This window comes from Ovis canadensis, chromosome 2 (genome assembly GCF_042477335.2).
Source record: "Ovis canadensis isolate MfBH-ARS-UI-01 breed Bighorn chromosome 2, ARS-UI_OviCan_v2, whole genome shotgun sequence".
Taxonomy (NCBI): Eukaryota; Metazoa; Chordata; class Mammalia; order Artiodactyla; family Bovidae; genus Ovis; species Ovis canadensis.
Window position 1 is genome coordinate 181,384,333 of NC_091246.1, and position 21,055 is coordinate 181,405,387.

The 21,055-nt window shown below is 46.1% G+C and overlaps 1 protein-coding gene across 1 annotated transcript in view; it reads left to right on the forward strand.

The window, feature by feature from the left end:
- The first annotated feature begins 1,700 nt into the window (after window positions 1-1,700).
- Window positions 1,701-21,055, forward strand: part of TMEM163 (transmembrane protein 163) — a 279,198-nt gene continuing 259,843 nt past the window's right edge. Inside the window, exons 1-2 of the mRNA XM_069577763.1 lie at window positions 1,701-4,927; window positions 10,916-11,035. Of these exons, the coding sequence (XP_069433864.1) occupies window positions 4,732-4,927; window positions 10,916-11,035 (316 nt within the window). The 5' untranslated portion in view covers window positions 1,701-4,731. The remainder of the gene's footprint in view (window positions 4,928-10,915; window positions 11,036-21,055) is intronic.

Genomic DNA, 21,055 nt, shown 5'->3' on the forward strand with positions numbered 1-21,055 from the left:
AACATCTAGAAGCTCACAGTTCATGTACTGTTGAAGCCTAGCTTGGAGAATTTTGAGCATTCCCTTGCTAGCATATGAAATGAGTGCAGTTGCACTGTAGTTTGAACTTCCTTTGGCATGGCCCTTCCAGTCCTGTGGCCCTTGCTGAGTTTTCCAAATTGGCTGGCATATTGAGTGCAGCACTTTCACAGCATCATCTTTTAGGATTTGAAATAGCTCAGCTGAAATTTCATCACCTCCGTTAGCTTTGTTCATAGTGATGCTTCCTAAGGTCCACTTGACTTTGTACTCCGAGGTGTCTGGCTCTAGGTAAGTGATCACACCATCATGGTTATCTGGGTCATGAAGATCTTTTTTGTATAGTTCTTCTGTGTCTTCTTGCCACCTCTTAACATCTCCTTCTGTTAGGTTCATACCATTTCTGTCGTTTATTGTGCCCATCTTTGCATAAAATATTCCCTTGGTATCTCTAGTTTTCTTGAAGAGATCTCTAGTCTTTCCCATTCTAATATTTTCCTTTATTTCTTTGCATTGATCGCTGAGGAAGGCTTTCTATCTCTCCTTGCTATTTGGAACTCTGCATTCAGATGGGTATATCTTTCCTTTTCTCCTATGCCTTTCACTTCTCTTCCTTTCTCAGCTATTTATAAGGCCTCTTCAGACAACCATTTTGCCTTTTTGCATTTGTTTTTCTTAGGGATGGTTTTGATCACTGCCTCCTGTACAATGTCATGAACCTCAATCCATAGTTCTTCAGGTGCTCTAATAGACCTAATCCTTTGAATCTATTTCTCACTTCCACTGTATAATCGTAAGGGATTTGATTTAGGTCACACCTGAATGGTCTAGTGGTTTCCCCTACTTTCTTCAATTTAAGTCTGAATTTGGCAATAAAGAGTTCATGATCTGAGCCACAGTCTGGTCCCGGTCTTGTTTTTGCTGACCATATAGAGCTTCTCCATCTTTGGCTGCAAAGAATATAATCAATCTGATTTCTGTAGTGACCATCTGGTGATGTCCATGTGTAGAGTAGTCTCTTGTGCTGTTGGAAGAGGGTGTTTGCTATGGCCAGTGCATTCTCTTCACAAAACTCTGTAGTTAGGTATTTATACTCATTTAAATTTAAGAGCAGTAAGACAAGACTCTGGTATATTATTAACACTTTTTCTTTGACATTTTGAGGTTAGAGCTAAATAAAAATATTTAGATACATGTTTGGAATTACTGGGCCTGTGACAGTTACACATTTGACAGGTGCTGATGTATTGATTGCTGACTCACAAGCTATGAGTGGGACTGGTGTCATTGTCCTGATTTTTCAAAACAGTGAACAAAGTAGTCTTCCCTAGATTTATACAGTAGTTGCATTTACAGAAAATGCACTGTGTATTCAAGTGGTGCAAAAATATTTTGTTTATATGGAAAACAGAGTTGAAGTTCTAATGTAATAGAAGCATATTTTAACTCCCCCAAAAGTCCAATCTGACATATGAAGCCCATGCAGGACACAAACAATCACTGTGTTGCAAAATCCTGGCCTGGCAGGTCCTGCAACCTCCTCCACCCTCCACTTAAATGCCACTTCCCTCTGCCCATTGTTAGACTCAATTAAAGCATTTGTAAATTTCCAAAATACCCCCTAGGGGGCGGTATTGCTGTGGGCTGTAGTGCTAGAGTTTAACAGGAGACTTATCTTTTTTTTTTTTTAATTAACTTTTATTGGAGTATAGTTTTTTAAACAGGAGATTTGCCTTGATTTCTTCCTTTGTAAAATGAGGAGAGTAGTAAAGGGATGGAAACAATTCATGTAAAACACTTAGTGAGGTGCCTGGCACACAGTACATGCTCCAGAATGTAAGCTAATATTATCTCCCAGTCAGCAGAGATTGTTCCCCCAGGTAGATGTGGGTGAGTGAAGATAGGAATCAGGCACGCACCACATCCCCTGCTTGCATCAGCAGTGAGTTATTAAACACTTACAGTCCGCAAAAAGGAGAGCCCGGGGAGAGCTGGAGTCAGAGAAATCTTTCTGGAGGAGACAAGAACGGCTTATTGAGCCAGGGCAGCTGCAACTTGAAGGAAATATATTTATCCCATGAATAATAAATAACTCCTGGATCCTTGCTTTGAGAGTGTGGTCTTCAGACCAGCGGCTTCAGCAGTGTCTGGGGGTTTGTTAGAAATTTTAGCCTGTACCCCAGACAGATTTAGAATCTGCATTTTAACAAGAATCTTGGGTGTTCAATTGCACATTACAGTTGTGATGTGATGGACTAGAGAACCAATTGAGGGACCAGAGGAAAGAACAATGATACTTTATCCTTTGAGAAAACACAGATCTTGGGTGTGTTTCTGACAGAGGGAAGGAGGGAGAGGGAGGAGGTGGGGAGAGATGATGAGTGAGTAGGGGGCAGGTTAGTCAAGATTATGGAGGGCAGTTAGATTCTCAAAGGTGGTCGTACAGCAAATCATCTACATTAGAATTTGTATTATTCAAATAAATATTCTCAGCCAGATCCCAGATCTACTGAATCAGAATCTCAAATAACAAGGAGTCAGTATTTAAATATATTTAAAAAAGAAAAAACTTCTCCAGATGAGTTAAAAATGGGGAGTTTTAAAAACTAGCCACATTTTCACCTGTGGTATTAGAATTTCCTGCAGTATTTTTGTTGGTAAACTCCCCAGGTGATTCTAATGTTTGTGAGCTAGGGACAGGAATTAAATGGGAAAACCTGGAGGAAAAGTCTGGGTGGAAGGGAGTAAGAGGTGTCTGCAAATACCTGAAGGCTGTTTACCTCAGAGTGAAAGTGAAAGTCACTCAGTCTATCCGAGTCTTTGCGACCCCATGGAATATGAGTCCATGGAATTCTCCAGGCTAGAATACTGGAGTGGGTAGTGTTTCCTTTCGCAAGCAGATCTTCCCAACCCAAGAATCGAACCTGGGTCTCCTGCATTACAGGCAGATTATTTACCAACTGAGCTATCAGGGAAGCCCCAAATTAGAGGTCGCTCAGTCTCGCCAACTCTTTAGTCCTCGGAATTCTCTGGGCCAGAATACTGGAGTGGGTAGCCTTTCCCTTCTCCAGGGGATCTTCCCAACCCAGAGATCAAACCCAGGTCTCCCGCATTGCGGGCAGATTCTTTACCAACCGAGCCATCAGGGAAGCGCCTCAGAAGACAGAAGCAAGACCAGTGGGTAAAGTTTATTTATTTTTGTGTGTGTGCTCAAATAATCATAGCGTTTTTCTTTTCCCCCCTCCATTTCCCCCTTTCCTAGCAAGAAGGGGCCTTTGAAATGCCCTTGTCCACCTCTTAAAGTTTGTAGTTCTTGTTTAAAAAAGGTAAAGTAAGTTGGCCAAGGTCAACTCAGATATTCTCAACCCATCCCAACGGCAGCAACAAAATGAGACCCTCTTCCCAGTGCTAGTGATATTTCCACTGCACGACAAAGGTATTTTAATCCCACTCGGATTTCCATCGCAGGCAAACCGAGAATGAGAAACTGGTTACTCTTCAAAAAACAGGGTGCCCTCCCCAACAGTAGGCAGGCTTTAAATAAGGAATTGGCATTTTAGAAGACTCATTAAATCTTAAGACTGATATACATAGGAAGAGGAAATCTATCTTTGTGAATCTGGATACGGATATTATATTCAAGCCGAATCTGAATAATGGCCGGTCCCCTTTGGCGCCTCTCCGGGTTACACCACAGGGCGTGGGTCCCAGGGTGCACCCACCTCGTTGGTTCGCTGCGGAGACGAGCCGGACCGCTCGCCAGGGGTCGAGCTCCGCGCGGTTAGAGGGAACAGCTGGCCGCGCCAAGGAAGCCAGCGGAGGGCTTCCAGTAGGAGGGAGGCTTCGATCTGAAGCCTAAAGTATCAGCAAGACTTGGCTACTCAGAGAGGAAATAGCTGGTGGCGGACAGGCTGGATCCACGGTCCAAGGGCAGTCTCAGTGGTAGTGCTGGTGGTGGTGGGGCGCGGTTAGGGTCCAAACTTCTATAGAACGCCCTGTGGTCCTAAGACACCCGGTCTCTTTAAGTTGGTGTGGAGGGTAATCGACGCCCTTAGAAGAAGACCCAACACCGGTGGGGGTGGAGGCAGGTGAACCTCGTTCTCCTGAGATGGGCGATGAGGATGGCAGCCCAGGCAGGAGACCCTGCTTAGTCTGCGAAGCCCATGCAGCGCCAGAGAAGGGTGCCACATTAGGGCGCTGACCGCTTTCCTAACCAAGCGCGGGCGCAGCCTTCTCGGACAGTAAAGGAAGCGGGTCCGAGGCGATCTCCTCTGCTCACCATCCCGCGCACGAGTGGGGCGGGTCTCCCATCACACCCTCAGCAGGCCCTGCCCGGGTTTCTGCCCGGCTTTCCCGGTAGCCCAGCCCACACCCCCGAGCCTCCGGGCTTCAGGCCTGGCCGGATCCCTCCCTCCCCACCGGCCTCGGGGCGCGGGCTCCGGCGCCGGGGCCTCGGGGCGGGTCCCTGCCGCACGCACCTGCCCCCGGGGGCGGAGCGCGGCAGCTGCTGCTGGGCCCGAGTCTCTGCCACCGGCCACGCGAGCCGCGCGGCTCCCGCACACCCCCCCGCCCCCTGCCGCCGCCGCACCTCCACTCCGCGGCGCCCGCGCGGTCGGTCCGTCCCTCCGCCCGCTCCCAGCCGCGGCGCCTCGCACTTCTAACTCGAGTCCCCGCCGCGCTCGTCGTCGCCGCCCGGACCCGCCGCCGCGCGCCATGGAGACGGCCGCGGGCAGCGAGCGCCGCAGCACCCCGGGTCCCGCAGTCCCGCCGCCGCCCAGGGGCCACGCGCCCTTGGCCGCCGCCTCCGGCCCGCTGAGCTCCCCGGCGCGCGAGCCGCCGCAGCCCGAGGAGGAGCGGCAGCTGCGTATCAGCGAGAGCGGCCAGTTCAGCGACGGGCTGGAGGACCGAGGTGAGCGCGCGCCGCCCCGGGCCCCTTCCCCTGGCCCGGCCCCTTTCCCCGGCCGGGCGGGCGCGATGAGGAGCCGCTGCTCGGGGCCCGCCTTTCCGCTGGCGGGTGGGGCCGGGCTCGGCGCCTCGGAGCGCGCTGGGGCGCGGAGCTCCGACTTCCCGCGAAAGCGTGCAGAGCTGAGGGCGGCAGCCCCACCTTCCGCGGCCGGCACCGCCCGAGTCGCGGCGCCTCCGCCGGAACCCGAGAACCCGACTGCCTCCTGGCAGACCCCGCCGGGGCCCGCACCCTCCTCTCGGCCAGCCTTGGCTGCTCCAGCGCCCACTGGAAAAGTTTCCTGGAGACGTGTGTGTGTGTGATTTTTTTTACCCCCCTCCGCTTTCCGAGCCGAGCGCTCCCGGTTGACTGCGGGGCGCGCTCAGTTGGGAGGGTCCTGAGCTCAGCATGCTCCTTCCCAAACCCCATTCGGCTCCGTTGGTTAACCAGGGAGAACTAACTTATGCGGATTCAGCTTCGAGGGGCGACTGCCCCGGCGAAGGGGAGTCGGGTGACCTCCGACCCTCATTTACTAGAGACCCAGTTTATCGTGGGTCGCTGCCCCGCTGTCTGCCGATACAGAGGACTGGGACACTTGGATTTGGACCACTGATCCTGGATGGATGCCGCTGGAACCTGGTGGTTCTCGGAGCGCGCATCCCAGCCCCTTCAAAATCCCTGGATGCTGGCAAACGTCCCTATCCCAGGAGGCCAAGCCCGACCCTCCGACAGATAGCCGGTTACCCCTTTGAATTGCCCACATAAAACGCGAGAGACTGCCCTATTCATTCCTATGTCTATCTCCTCCTACATTTCTCTCTTTTCCCCTCCCTAGTTCCCTTTCAGCCCGCTTCTTGGCCACGTCTGCACCTTTTTTGTTTCTTGCAGAATCGAATCCAAATCGGCCCCCTCAGAAAGACTCAATGGCTCTGCTAAAACCGGTTAGCGGCCGAAACGGGATTCTGACAGCCGGCCGCTCCGGGGGGAGCGGCTCGTCGCCACCTCCACCCCCTGTTCTTGGAAGCCTTATTTTGTTGGCTGTGGCGGATTTGTATATTTCAGTCTTAGCAGGTTTCTGTATATTCTCGGTATCTCCTGTACATTTTTATTCCGGTTTAGTGTTCGGAGGCACGATCTCGTTCCTTAGAAATTTTAAACTGTAGCATGTGAAAAACAGAATGACATGGAAGCGGCAGTTCCCAGAGAATCGGCAGGGATGCTCGGGCGAGAACTGGAGCCACTCCGGTTGCAACGAGTTCCGCACCTATGTTGCAGTTTCTCCTCCTATTCTCACCTAACTCGATTATCATTTTCGAGCTGATGATGGGTGACAGCACAAGCACCCAACCAAATCTATGATTTTTATTGTAGATCGTGTTAATTACCTTTCTCTCTGCAACTGATGCTGTAGGATTTAAAATTTTTGTATTGAAGAAAGATCGAACTCTGGGATGGGCTTATTTTTGTAGCATTGCAGGTCGTCTGTATCAAGCTGGCCTATTTCTCCCTATCTCACAAAAGAATAGGAGGGGAAAAACGTGCTAGGGCAAGTTAATATTTAGGGTCATTTTGTAGCTCGGGCTCAAGCGTAAAAAGCCCATCTAAATTCATTCTTAAGGTTATTTTTCACTGGTCAACTGAATTTTATTTTCCATTATGTTATTGCATGAAAGCATTCACTGTTCATAAACGGTCACTGTGTAAAAGCACTGCTGTCACACACTGCCAGTCTGTTAAGATGAGTCCTGTCCCCCAAAGAACCCGGCTTGGTGTGGCCTTGAAAGCTGAAAGTCAGTGTGACATTATTCTGTTTGACCCGTTCCTGGTAGCCAAGAGTTAATGCTGAATGAGTCGTTTCTATTAAATAAATCAGAAGCTTATCTAGGGAGGTTTCTTAAAATATTTTTGTGTTATTTTTTCTTATGGGGCTGCATCTTTTCAATATCAATTTTTTTTTTTTTTTGTATCCCTTGGGAATGGTTCGATTGCTACTACTGCTATATTTTTCCTAATAGTGAGAGGCTTTGGGGAGGAGGAGGCCTCGGCAGCTGCCTGCTATGTATCTCTACATCATGCCTGGCTTGCTTGTCTTCTAAACCTAAATACCTACCTATGGGTGTGTGGGAGGGTGGACTCCTGGTTCTGTACCCATATTTGGCCTTCTCTCTTGCCATAAATTCCTTCTGAGCTGTCAGGACCCTGTTAACACTCTCAGTCTAACTTTGATCAAAGGCTTGCTTATAAAAATCTAGTGTTTGGGAACTTTAGAGGTTTTTTTTTTCCCCCCCATAGAAGTGATGTGGCTGGTTCCCAGAAACCTAGCTAGCTCATATTGTCAGTAACTGCAGTGCCATTTGGTTGAGCCTTGTAGTTCAGGGAGCAAGAGCTTTGTGGTCCAAGACTGACTAAAACAAACAAAACATAGGCCAAGTTTGTCTTAAGCATTTCCACACCCTCCCTTTCAATGCCCACTCTTCTCCCCACAAGTGTTTCCCATCATTCTGCCCCAAGGCTTTGGGCCCTAAGAGTGTTATCTGCTTCAGCATTTTCTACTGCCTTCTTATCTAACGAATATTCTCCTTCTTTCTGAGAATCCAAGCATGACCAGTTCTTAGGAGAAAGCGGGGGAACTAATTCATACTAGCATGGAAATGACTGATGGCTTCAACCTCCCTGTGTATATTTGTATCTCCTCAACCCCAGTATCAGTCCTTCATTAATACAACCCTTATGCTTACTTCTGCTTACCTTATGCCAGGGTCCAAATTACAAATAGGTGAAATTTGAGTGAGATTAACAATTTGAAGGTGGAGGCCAACTAAAGGCCTCTTTCTTGTAGGAGCCAGCCATGTGTGCAAATGTGAGACCTGCCTTGGGTTCGGTAGGCTGTGCTACCTTTCTTCTACTTTAGAAACACAGCTTCCTGAAAATTTTAGAAATTCTCGTCACATCTCTGGCTTGCACATGTGCATGCAGCTAACACAGCTTGGAGGGGGGAGGTAGAGGAACCTGTGTGCAGACAATTCATTTATAAGCCAGGTCTTCATAGATCATTATATCCCACTTCCCTTTGAGGAGTGGAGAGTCATCCACTCTAGGTTTTAGCTCTATTTTTAAGAAGGAAAACTAGTAGGAAGCAAGTGAAGGTTGAATAGGAATGGGAAAGTTTCTCCCTTCCTGGACAGTCTCCGTTACATTTACTCCGGTGTTTAAAGTTTGAAACGTCTCATGGGGAAGCACATACAGGATCAGGTCTGGGGAAGAACTATCAATCCTGCTGACTAGGTGCAATCCTGCACCACCTTAGCAGGACAGTGCAGTCCAGGTGAGCTGGCAGCCCACACTCCTCCAAGGGGAGTGCTGGCCCCCTCAGGGGTGAGGTGTGTTCACTGGCCGTGCAGTCAGCTCCAGTCACATTGTTGGAAACAGCTGGCTTTGGAAGGAAAAAATAAATGTCATGTGTTGGAATCAGAAACCCAGATCATGGTTGTTTCTCTTAGAAAATTAAATCTTCTAGAAGGAACCTTGTTTTTTCACCCCCAGTGGATAACCTCTTGAGATTGTTGCTGTCAAAGTACCCAGCAAATGAACTGCTTACTTGAGTCAGTACTTAAATGTTACAGCTTCACTTCTCTTGAAAATCAATTGGCCAGGATGAAAGAAAGATTTCTGTGTCATTTGGGAAAAGGGAAATAAATTATAGGGAGTCAGGGGGACCTGCATAATATTTTTGGTTGTAGCTTAAACTGGAATCAAGGGTGATTGCAGTTGAAAATTAAAATGGGTGTTTTTAGCAGCTAGGGAAATAGGCAAAGGGACAAAAAGAAGTAGACCAAGGGACAGTTTGAAATCATTTGTACCCAGGGCATAATGTGATGGGAGGTTTTTCTTTTTTCTGTCCAAGTGCATTTTTTAAAGGAAGGTTTGGTGAGATTTTTACAGTGAGGTGATGGAATTTATACCTACCTTTTGCAAATTCATCTCCCTTTTGGTTGTAAATGTGTCTGCAGGTTTCAGTGACTAAAAAATCCGGCTGTACACTGGACTCACTAACCAGGCTTCATGACTTTTCCCTGTTGTTCAGGACTTGTGATCTGAGTAGTTAATGGAACTGGGAACTGTGGTGTTGCAGAAGACTCTTGAGAGTCCCTGGACTGCAAGGAGATCCAACCAGTCCATTCTGAAGGAGATCAGCTCTGGGATTTCTTTGGAAGGAATGATGCTAAAGCTGAAACTCCAGTACTTTGGCTACTTCATGCGAAGAGTTGACTCACTGGAAAAGACTTTGATGCTGGGAGGGATTGGGGGCAGGAGAAGAAGGGGACGACAGAGGATGAGATGGCTGGATGGCATCACTGACTCGATGGACGTGAATCTGAGTGAACTCCGGGGGTTGGTGATGGACAGGGAGGCCTGGTGTGCTGCGATTCATGGGGTCGCAAAGAGTCGGACACAACTGAGTGACGGAACTGAACTGAACTTGTTATATTTCAAACATGATGCAGTTCTCAGTAGCCCAGTGCTTAATGTGGTGCCCAGTCAGTCTAGTGGGAAGATGCCTTTTTACACAATGTGTAAGTGTGATTTGTTGCATGCTGTGTAGTATTTTACACATGGGTGCTTAAACCCTGACTACCAGTTTCTTCATCATTTGGAGCAGTTGTGATAAGGCTGTTCCACCTCTACGAAGTATATAATGGGTTATTTGGCTAGAGATGGTATCCTGTTTATGTGGAATGTGTGCTTAGTCACTCAGTTGTGTCCAACTCTTTGCAACCCCATGGAGTGTAGCCCGCCAGGCTCCTCTGTCCATGGGGATTCTCCAGGCAAGAATACTGAAGTGAGTTGCCATGCCCTCCTCTAGGAGATCTTCCCAACCCAAGGATGGAGCCCAGGTCTCCTACATTGCAGGCAGATTCTTTACCATTTTAGCCACCAGTGGGATGCTGGGCTGAGAATTTGGTTCTCCATGCAACTAAGAGATGCCGTATATGATCTCTTTTCAAAGGAGAAGAAAAAATGTCCATCAAGATCATACTGATGTTATACTTTGACTCAAGGCTGTTGAAACTTGGGCATTGTCTCAGAGGCATCCTGTATTTCTGTTGTTGAGGACTCAGTGTCGAAAGCATAGGAGATGAAATCAAACCTTTATTGTATGTGGCATGCCTGGGAAGAGACCCCTAGTTTTAGTAGGTTTACCCCACTTAGTCTGAGAATTTTTTGACATAAGCTTGATACAAAGGAATAGATACTATAGAGCAGAAAGAGGAGAGAAGAAAACATGGCATGTAATTTAGGTCAGCTGGCTGTTAGTTGTGGTTAAAGAGAAATGGTCCTTCTATTAATTGATGAGGGGAGCCACGAGGGTATTTGTATTCCATGACTCATTGCTTTGGGCAAAACCCAGTCCACCAGTACTGGCCAGGATGGTGGATCAACGCAAATTGGTGCTGCAGTTGAGGAGCCCAAAAGCCCAACCAGATGTGGGCTATTCATGCTCTTTTCTTAACGAAAGGCTTTGTTAGAAGGAGCTGCACCTGCTTGAGTCAGTGAGCCAAGGGAGTTAACACAGGGGCAGGGGCATGGCTGGGGTCATATGTCCCAGGTCAGAGGTTGGTGGGCTGGCAGGCTCCTTTATAAAGAAGACAGCTGGCATTTCCCTGTGGGAACATGAACCAGATACACTTGAGCCAGCGATCTTTCAAGAGATGCCCCAAAGCTTGATTTCCATGCCACTCTCCTAAAACACCTCTTGGATAACTGACTCACCTTGCTGCACACTGAAACTCGCACAGTATTATAAATCAATTATATTTCAATTAACAGCCCCCCCCCCCCCCATCTTGGCCCACAGGCTGTCGGTTTATAATCCTTGGATAAGAACATATAGCTCTAGTTGTGGTTTTCTTAATAAGGAAATGCCTAACTTCCTTTTCTCCTTGTATTTGTCAGGCTTACTAGAAAGCAGCACTCGGCTAAAACCTCATGAAGCCCAGAACTACAGAAAGAAGGCGTTGTGGGTCTCCTGGTTCTCCATTATTGTCACACTGGCCCTGGCGGTGGCTGCCTTTAGTGAGTATTCAGTCTTGCTGATCGATGTAGTTTATGGGTGTTGTCGGTTTTATTCTCGACTCCTATGGGATACACTTTTGCTTTTAGTTGACTATTATTGATGAGTAAATTTTTTTTCCGATGGTTACATAGTCACATGCTTATAAATTAGTAAAATGGCTTCTCTCCTCTGCAGAGGCGAGAGGTAGTTAAGAAGAAGACTGGGAGTCTAGGCTCTAATCAGTATGCGTGTTTGTGGCAGTCAATTCTGGCTGCCAGCTGAAATAGTGAAAATATTCTCTTGGTGGATGCCTTCAGCCTGGGCTGACATGTGACAAATATATATCCTGGAGACTGGTATTTTGAACCTCATGCTACCAGATGAGTGTAATATTGTAGTACGACCTCCCCTCCCCACCCCCACCCCTGAATTATATTTGCCTGAGGTTTAGAATAAAATCATCTGAACATTTTAATGAAACAAAAATGGGAGGATCCCCTTGCAAGTTTTCAGTGGCCTTGGAAACAAAAATATTTATCATAATCAAGAAGAACTAAGAAAACTGACCGCTTTCTGCCCATGGATAGTCCAGTTTCCCTGTTAGGAAGCCCCATGACATGCATTTTCTCTACTAACATTTGCAGCCTATAGAAATGTGCATGTGCTCTTTATTCTTATTAATGTGCAGTGATTCATAAGCTTAAGCAGTGACATTCAGCTTCAGCTCAACCTTGCTGGAATCCACAGTGATTTTTTTCTTTTTAATGCTAGGAAAAAGAATGTATTATATGCATTTTGTGATTAATTTATGGCCTTAACAGATTTATATTCTAAGTAATGAGTATCATACAAAGTGTCTCATGTGACAACCGCAGAGTAGGAGAAGGAAGGGCTGTGTCTGCTGGAATATACTACCCTGTGTGTTTTTAAAATTCCATTCTGCACAGTTAGAGCTGCTGCTGGAAATTGGTGTTGGCTCCCATGGGGGAATATTAGAATTTGACCAAGTGTTCCTTGCAAAACTCAGTGTATATTCCTTGAAGCAATATCTATTTGGAAACACTCTACCACATCTTGGCTTTTTTTTTTTTTTTTGCCACTTATTTAGCAGCCAAGGATAATTTCAGGGTAGAAGCATTTATCAGTGAGCCAAAAATCTGATCAAGAGGAATTCTGATCCCTGAAAATAGCTACTCCTTCCTTTTTTTAAAAAAAAATCCTGAAACAAGAGTAACAGCCCTACTGACATCCCTGGAGGATAATTTGGTTGCGGTGGCTGGTGGTGGGCTCCAAATCTGACCCTGTGATTTACATATGTAAAGAAAGAGGAATGGCAGGAAGGGAAGTGCTTTACAAACAGCATAATAGTTACTCTGACTGACAGAGCTGTTATGACTTTATAATGTGATTGTTTGCATGAGGACCTGAATGTGGAGAAATACTGAGCAAGTTTTTCCTTTGGGGGAAGAATCCTACATTTGATGTGCTTAATCAGAATAAGAAAAAAATTAGGAAATTTTGGGTTTCCATATTATGCCTGTTCAGCTGGGTTATCTTAAAAATTTTGTTCCATTTCTTATAATAGGAAAAGACTGTTGCATAATGCATGTGCAGTTATAATATTGCTTTATGAAAAGGGTTCTGTTTCTCTTTAAAATGATTTTATCCCCTTTTTATAGCAAGTAATTTAACTCTTGTAACTTCTTGCCTATAAAATGTTGGCATTGGGGTATACATGGCATCATGATTTTTGTTGCTTTCTGTGGTACATTAATTTGTTCCCAAGTTGCTTTCAATTTGTTTTGGTACAGTTAAACCAAAAAATGTAAAAGCTAAACTATGTATTTTCTCATTTTAACTAGAGTAACTTTACTGTGTGTGCACATGTGTGTGTTTTATATTTTAGACCTTCGAAGTGGTCTGTGGCTGCATTGTTAGGGTTGTTGGTTTTATTCTTTAGTTCCCTAAATCTATTTGTAATATGAAATATTAAAAACTTTTAAAACATCACTTACATGTTGATAGACTTTCGCTCAATCCTTTTCACAGTTTTGAAGGGGAAGAAAGTCAATAGAGATTAAGCAATATAAGCTGACTTTTGAAATTGTTTAAATTAGTATTTAAAGGAAAATGGTATGTTTCAGAAAGCACAGTAAATGTATTTTTTAAAAAGGCTCAGAAGGAGCCCTCAATATTCTGCAAGGAGGTGGTTGACAGAGAGATGGGCTAAAATGGAATAGGCTGGCTTGGTGAACAGCTGTTGTATCCAATGAAATGGTCAGGTTGAACCAGTTAACATTTTAAAGAGAACTGCTGTGGAATGCAGTGCTGAGAGATGGCAGAGAAGTGTGGAGTGTGTGCCCGTGTGTGCATATGTGTGTGGTGTGTGTGAGTGTGGTGGTGTGTGTTGCCAGGAGGTGATAGTCATGGTGAAGAGTAGAGGATGGTATTTATTGTCACGACTTTTTGCTACTACTGGATGGTAAACTCTTCGGGGCAGGATGAACATCCATTTTTACTTGGAAATCAGTATTCAAGATTGTTGAATGAATGAACTGAGAAACATTTTCTAAAATGCAAATTTTTTTTTTAAGTTGGGGGAAGCAAAAGATTTCTTAGAAATAAATTTCATCTAAAGATTTGTTTAGATACCAGATTTAGGTCTTATTTATTTTATAAACAACTGAAATCTATTTAAGACAATTGGATAATCCTATGGCCATTCTCTTACTAAGGGCCTTTCTTGGAGCTCTGTGGCTGGTTCAGTTAGAAACCCATCTTTATCTCCTTACCTGCCATTTCCTCTTTAATTGTACATGCTGATTTTGAGCTGAGCATCCTCTGGAGAAATGCTGTTGTCTCTTTTGTGTTTGGAAATGAGGCTGATGGATATATGTAAGTTTTGGGGATGCCTCTTTTTTCAGGACTGGAAAGATTCATATTTTTACACAGTGTGTACATTTGCAAATAAAGACTATTATCCTTCACTTCCTACCAGCTTCCAAGTAACCAGGTACACTTTATTTTCACAAATTAGTAGTTTCTAAAAGACCCAAAGATAAAAATAGCTTTGTTTAGTATTACTGAGTGATCAGTGATAAATCACTTACACATGTAAGTATGGATACAGGATGTCTGACATACAATGGATGATGTAAATGGATGTCTGGTATAGTCTGAAAAATTAGGTGAGTTTTCAAAGTTTGTGACTTTGAAAGTATTTTGAGAGGAATATGTGCTTTGAAAGGGAGATGAACTATTTTTGGGAATCCTTGGTAATGTAGTGGTTTTTGGACCTGCTCAAATGCTGATATAAAACCAGATGGTAATACATCTTGAATATTTCAGAGAGAGTTTTAGTTTGGCTTTAAAATTACTTCTGTTTATAATCGGTAGGCAGCATGGAAAATGGCAATCCTGTTATGAACAAACCTTAAAAATCTGTTTTAATAATGAGGTTAGAAAGAGAACAGAAGTTCTGTTTCACAATTCAGGGTTTTGACATCATTGATGTCTTTGTTAGAATGATTTAGGAAAGTGCATTCTGACTCTGAGGTTTGAATGAGTGTGAGTTAATTTTTAGGCACTCAATACATGTTCTGTGGGAAGTGAAGATCTATTTGAAACATTCTCAGGGGAAAACCTTTCCTAAGATACACAGTTCCACTTTGAAAAGAAAATCCAAACCAAGATCTTCTCAGAAAAAGTTCTCTCAAAAATTTTGTGAATCAGTAGAGTTAAGAATTGGAAAATTTTCTGAAAGGAGTGGTTTCTATACTTGGGGGTTTTAAAATAATGTATCTGATTGTTGTATAAACTCTTAACCCTTAAAAATGGTGGAATAAGTATACTTATTCTTTTTATTTTTAATTTGTGAGTCTAAGAGTTGAGCAGAGAAGGCAATGGCACCCCACTCCAGTACTCTTGCCTGGACAATCCCATGGACAGAGGAGCCTGGTGGGTGCAGTCCCTGGAGTCGCTAAGAGGCGGGCACAACTGAGCGACTTCACTTTCACTTTTCACTTTCATGCATTGGAGAAGGAAATGGCAACCCACTCCAGTGTTCTTGCCTGGAGAGTCCCAGGGACGGCGGAGCCTGGTGGGCTGCCATCTATGGGGTCGCACAGAGTCGGACACGACTGAAGTGACTTAGTAGCAGCAGCAGCCAAGAGTTGAGAGATAGATAAAATAAAATTATAGGTGCTTTTATAAACTCAGCAAAATATGTCTAGGAATTTATTATGGTATCTCTCAACTGACATGTGTGTGAGGTGGGAAAGGCAAAAGACTCTCCAGTGGCCCTCTGGTGCCCTGAGAGAGACATCTAAAGAGTTACAGTGGCTTAAAATGTGTGGCCTGACCTGGCCTTTGCCCCCCCTTACTCAGACATCCCAACTTCCCGGGACTGGAGCTGGCATCTTTCAGCAGAACTCATCTTCTGGTAGACCTTCATGTGGCTGAATCCTTTGAGGGCCTCACCAGCCATAAGGACTCATTTCCCAGAGTAGTTTTATTCATTCTTCAGTGTGTTTTCTTCATGCCAGTTTTCCCCTTTGTGTCCCACCTGCATTAGGTCAGGATGCTTGTGAGACCCTCACTGCTCCTGCGGCTGAACCTAAGACTCAGCCCCTACACCATTTCCCTAAAGACTTAGGGGGCTTCCATTCCGCTCCTTCCTGTCGTTCGCTGTTCTTGCTTATTTTTCTTGATGAAAGAAGGACGTGCACATTATGAAAGTCCATGAGGCCGGAAGTACACAGTGCCGATCTCTTTCCCATCCTCAACTTTTTCTCAGTTACCCCTCACCAATGACAAGCCTTGTTGCCAGGGTCTTGTATTTCCTTCTGGACGTTCTCTGGGCATGGGAAACGCAGGTGTGGTCCCTGTGTGTACAGTCCCCCGTTGCTACTTAGGTTAGATATGGTCTTATTCTTGCTGATCTTTCCAGGAGCCCGGCCTCTTTCTAAGCTGCTGTTTCCCCAGGGTAGTGTGGTGGGGAGTTTTCCGGAACAACTTCCCAACCACTGCCGGTCTGGGCTGCTGAGCTGAGCGGGGAGGATGTGGGCAGGAAGTTTGTGAGCCACATCCTGGGCCTCTTTCGGGGGATAACTTGCTACCCGGGAGAGCGCGGGACAAATGATAACCAGAGATGCTGATTCTGAGAGGTGGAAACCAGGAGGGAGGAACAGCTGAAATTCGGTTTGGGCACCTCATGTTGACAACACGCCCTGCCTCTGGGTTCTTCCTTCCTGCCCTCATGTCCTTGTGGGTTGTGGACTCAAAGGGTGATGCCTCATCTCCCTACCCCAAGCATGCCGGCTCACAGCTGATGCCGGCTCTCGGATGCTTAGTATCTTAGTTCCGCCCCTTTGCTCACCTAGAGGCCCCTTCTGATCTTGCCCCTCCTCCCTGGCTGAACTCGGCTCCTCCCATCCCCCCAGCCAAGCTTGCCCACAAATGCTTCCTGCAGTTCCCCAGACACTGCATCCTGCTCTTCGCCCCCACATCCATGCACCTGCTCTGCCCTTGGTGTCAGAGGCCCTGTGTTCCTGACCCCTATGTTTTCTTTTCTAGCCAAATTTTACTTATCCCTCAAAACTGAGATGAAAGAGCCCCTAGTCCAGGAAGCCTCCTCTGACCCTCCGTTTTCTGATGAAATGCATTTTGGGAATATAGCCAATGTTTTATAATAACTATAAATGGAGGAAATATAATTCTTAAAAATTGTGAATCACTATGTTGTATACCTGAAATGTACATAAGTAAGTAAACTATACCTCAATAAGAATGATTTAAAAATGGAAAGAAAAAAAAATGCCCTTGGTTTCCAGAGCTTCGTGGGCACTGGGCAGTGTATCAGGAACGTGATACATGATACTTACATCATTGTGTTGTCACTCGGTGAACCCTCCTCAAAGGCAGGGCCCCGTTTTCTCCGGTCTGCCTTCTCAGCCCCTAACACAGTTGGCGCTCAGATGCTGGTTCAGTTAGTTCAGTTCAGTCTCTCAGTCGTGTCCGACTGTTTGGGACCCCATGGACTGCAGCTTGCCAGGCTTCCCTGTCCATCACCAACTCCCAGAGCTTGCTCAAATTCATGTCCATGCCATCCAACCATCTCATCCTCTGTCATCCCCTTCTCCACCTGCCTTCAATCTTTCCCAGCATCAGGGTCTTTTCCAGTAAGTCAGTTCTTTGCATCAGGTGGCCAAATATTGGAGTTTCAGCTTCAGCATCAGTCCTTCCAGCGGATATTCAGGATTAATTTGCTTTAGGATTGACTGGTTTGTTCTTGCAGTCCAAGGGACTCTCGGGAGTATTCTCTAACACCACAGTTCAAAAGCATCAGTTCTTCGGCACTCAGCTTTCTTTATAGCCCAACTCTCACATCCATACATCACTACTCGAAAAACCATAGCTTTGACTATATGGACTTTTGTTGGCAAAGTAATGTCTCTGCTTTTTAATATGCTGTCTAGGTTGGTCATAGCTTTTCTTCCAAGGAGCTAGTGTCTTTTAATTTCATGGATGCAGTCACCATCTGCAGTGATTTTGGAGCCCAAGAAAATAAAGTCTGACACTGTTTCCACTGTTTCCCCATCTATTTGCCATGAAGTGATGGGTCTGGATGCCATGATCTTCGTTTTTTAAATGTTACGTTTTAAGCCAGCTTTTTCACTCTCCTCTTTCACTTTTATCAAGAGGCTCTTGAGTTCCTCTTCGCTTTTTGCTATCATAAGGGTGGTGTTACCTGCATATCTGAGATTATTGATATTTCTCCCAGCAATCTTAATTCTAGCTTGTGCTTCATCCAGCCTGGCATTTTGTATGATGTACTTTGCATATAAGTTAAATAAGCAGGGTGATAGCATACAGCTTTGATGTATTCCTTTCCCAATTTGGAACCAGTCTGTTGTTCCATGTCCGGTTCTAACTGTTGCTTCTGATACTGATGTTTCAGATACTGGTTGGACTGGAGTAGTTTTTAACATCTCCCTGCTGAGGCTACTGTGGCTGCAGCAGGTTGAGGATGTATGTTTGTAGGTGAAAATCTCAGAAAAAGGAATGGCAGCTCTTTCAAGTGAAGGGAAACAAGTGGGAAAGCCAGTGGGGATGGGGGATGCAGGGCCCTTATCTCTCCCTCCCCCCACACCCCCACCCTCCCCTCTCCCTCTGCCTCCTCTTGGGCCAACAGATCCAGGGTTCCATTGATCCAGACTCACTCATGGCTGTTAGGAGGGTGCGTCTTCCCAGTCCCCAGGCTTACAACGAGCTGTTGTTTCCAGCCCACAGTAGAGGAGGGGTCTTAGCAGCTGCCTGCTTGTTCTGCTTCCCGTCTCCCTGCATTCTGCACACAGCCTTTAATTAAAATGTGGCCAGGGTGTATTAGCACAGAGGTGTCCTTGTCGCACAGCCCCGGCGCTGACTCAGGGAAGCTGGGCAGTGAGCCCTCTGGACTCATTAGGCTGGGTGGGTCCTTGCCCCCTCCTTGCTTGTGTCTGGGCTCTGCTAACAAGCCTTCCAGAGTCCTGTGGGAAACTCCTGAGGGCTTTTCCTTTTGCCTCTCAGGCTCTTTCCAGGCACAGTTGTTAGCCGGTGGGACAAGAAGGGGTTTTCTGGTCTGCTTGTGCTTAATGACTGTGATCTGGTCCTCTGGGGATTTCCCCTTGAAGGTGAAGTTTCTGGCAGAGTCCTCCTTGACGAGAGGTTATTTCCTGGAGCCTCGTCCTGAGGGCTGAAGATGAGGTTGAAGGGACTGAGAGGACTCTCCTTTTCCCAGTAAAGGAAGCTGTTTCTCACTTTCTGCTGTTTCCTCCTGCGTGTCCTTCTAGGCTGTGGCTGTGTCCATCCAGTCCTTAGCGAGAGCCTGTTGCCTGTCTGGTGTTCTGGGTACCACAGAGAACACTAGGGCCTGGGACAGTTTGTCATTCCCTTGATAAGCTTGGGTCTAATGGGGAGGGGATTCTGTGGACGCTGGAGCAAGTGATAGGGTAGTGGGGTAGGGCAGATAACCTGTCAGACACATAGGATGCTCAAGAAAGATATCGCTGGTCTGTTAGAGAAAGGACAGTCTGCAGCCTCCCCAAGAAAGAATGAAAGGAAAGTCAGAGCTATGAATGCAGAAGCTAAGGCTGTCCCGAGGCCGGAGTGCAGGAAGACTTAGGAGGGGCTTTGGAAACTAAGGTTTTGGAATAAAGTAAATGCACTAGAGGATTTTACCTTCAGTGAAGAGATGGACCAGAATACCCCCCCCCCCCCCCAATCAACCCAGGAAGACCACTCAACTCTGTGTGTGGGGAGGCTTCTACTAGAATTTGTAACCATGGGAATGACTTGTGCTCATTTGTTTTTGAAATTTTCATAGGTTGCTTTCCTAAGAAATAGACTCTGACTCGGCGAGTCACTGCAGGAGGTTTATTAGGAATGGGGGCTGGGAGAGGCTCTCAGGAGAATTTCTGAAAGGAAGCAAGGGAAGCAGGATTGGGCCGGGGGAGAAGTTGAACGACAGCGCTGTTATCTCAGAGACTTTCCCATGGGGACTTGGAGCCGGGATGGCCATTCAGAATTGTCTTATTGAACCAAGGTCGCTAGACTCGTCATTGGTATGGGCTGCCCCAGGGAGAAGCATGACCTTGGGAGAGGCAGCTTCCTTCAGTAGAGGGCGGATCCAGGAGAGGGATGAGCTGTGAGCCATTGGCAGCCCTCATTCCTGGCAGCTGAAGGAATGAATGGGGAGTCCCTGAGGGAGAATCCAGGGGGTACACCATGGTGTCCTATATAGGTGCTCATCCTGCCCGGGTATCCTAGGAACCCTCAAGCTGAGATACTGACATGGATATGGTTCCATGTTGTAAAGACCCCTGGAATGCCTGAAAGAAGCAAGTGTAGAACCTCCACTAAGTCCCAGTAGCCTCACATGGATGACACGCCACCAATGCTGAGCTCATAATCCAACATTAGGAAGCTCCTGAGAAAGGATTTTAACTAGATGACTAAGTCATACAACAGCATGATTAGAACTCGATGAGAAGAGACTCTGATAGAATCTGTAAAATGCATATATTAAATGAATAGACAATAAAAAAAGGAATCAAGCATGTGAAGGACACTGAAAAGAACAACTGGGAAACAAACAAATAAATATGTATTTTTGTTGTTTTTATGGAAGCCATAGCATGAATGTAGTTTTGTTTTTTGCTGCACCGCACAGCATGAAGGATCTTAGGTCCCTGACCAGGGGCTGAACCTGTGCCCCCTGCATTGAGAGCGCAGAGTTGTAACCACTGCACCACCAAAGAAGTTCCATGTGGGTGTGGTCTTTAAAGTTAAGAACTGTAACGGCACCACGCCCCCCCATCCCTGCCCTGCCCCCACAACTCTCCTCTCTGTTTCCTCCTCATCTCCATGCTGGCAATCACTTGGCCTCTCTTGTTGATTCTTTTCTTATACCTTTAAAAATAACAGGCTTCTAATGCCAGTTCTTGAATTTTTGTTGTTAAGGTATTGCTTGTTGACTTCCCAGCAGGGAAGAAGATAATTTACTCTCTCCTCTCCTCCTGGCCCCACAGAGACATGCTGACTTCCCGAATTCCCATCCTTGCATAATAGTTATGGTTTGCATTATTATGCCTACATAAATCTTGCTCACTGAGCTATATGGCAAAGAATGATTGCCTCTTTCCTGCACCATTTTTTATTTTCTCCGGTTTTAGTATTTGATATGTAAGTTCTGCTTTGTTTGTTCCTATGTTTACTTTTCCCTGCATCTCTTTATTCCTGAAAAATCATTTATTTGTCTTCGTTGCTGCTCTTGGGCTTTCTTTGGCTGCGGCAAGAGGGTCGATTCTGTTTGTGGTGCGCGGGCTTCTCACCGCTGTGGCTTCTCTCGGTGCAGAGTGCGGGGTCTAGGACATGCGGGTTTCAGTGGTTGCAGCACACGGGCTTAATTGCCCCACGGTATGTGGAATCTTCCCCAACCAGGGACTGAACCCGTGTCCCCTGCACTGGCAGGCAGATTCTCAACCACTGGACCACCAGGGAAG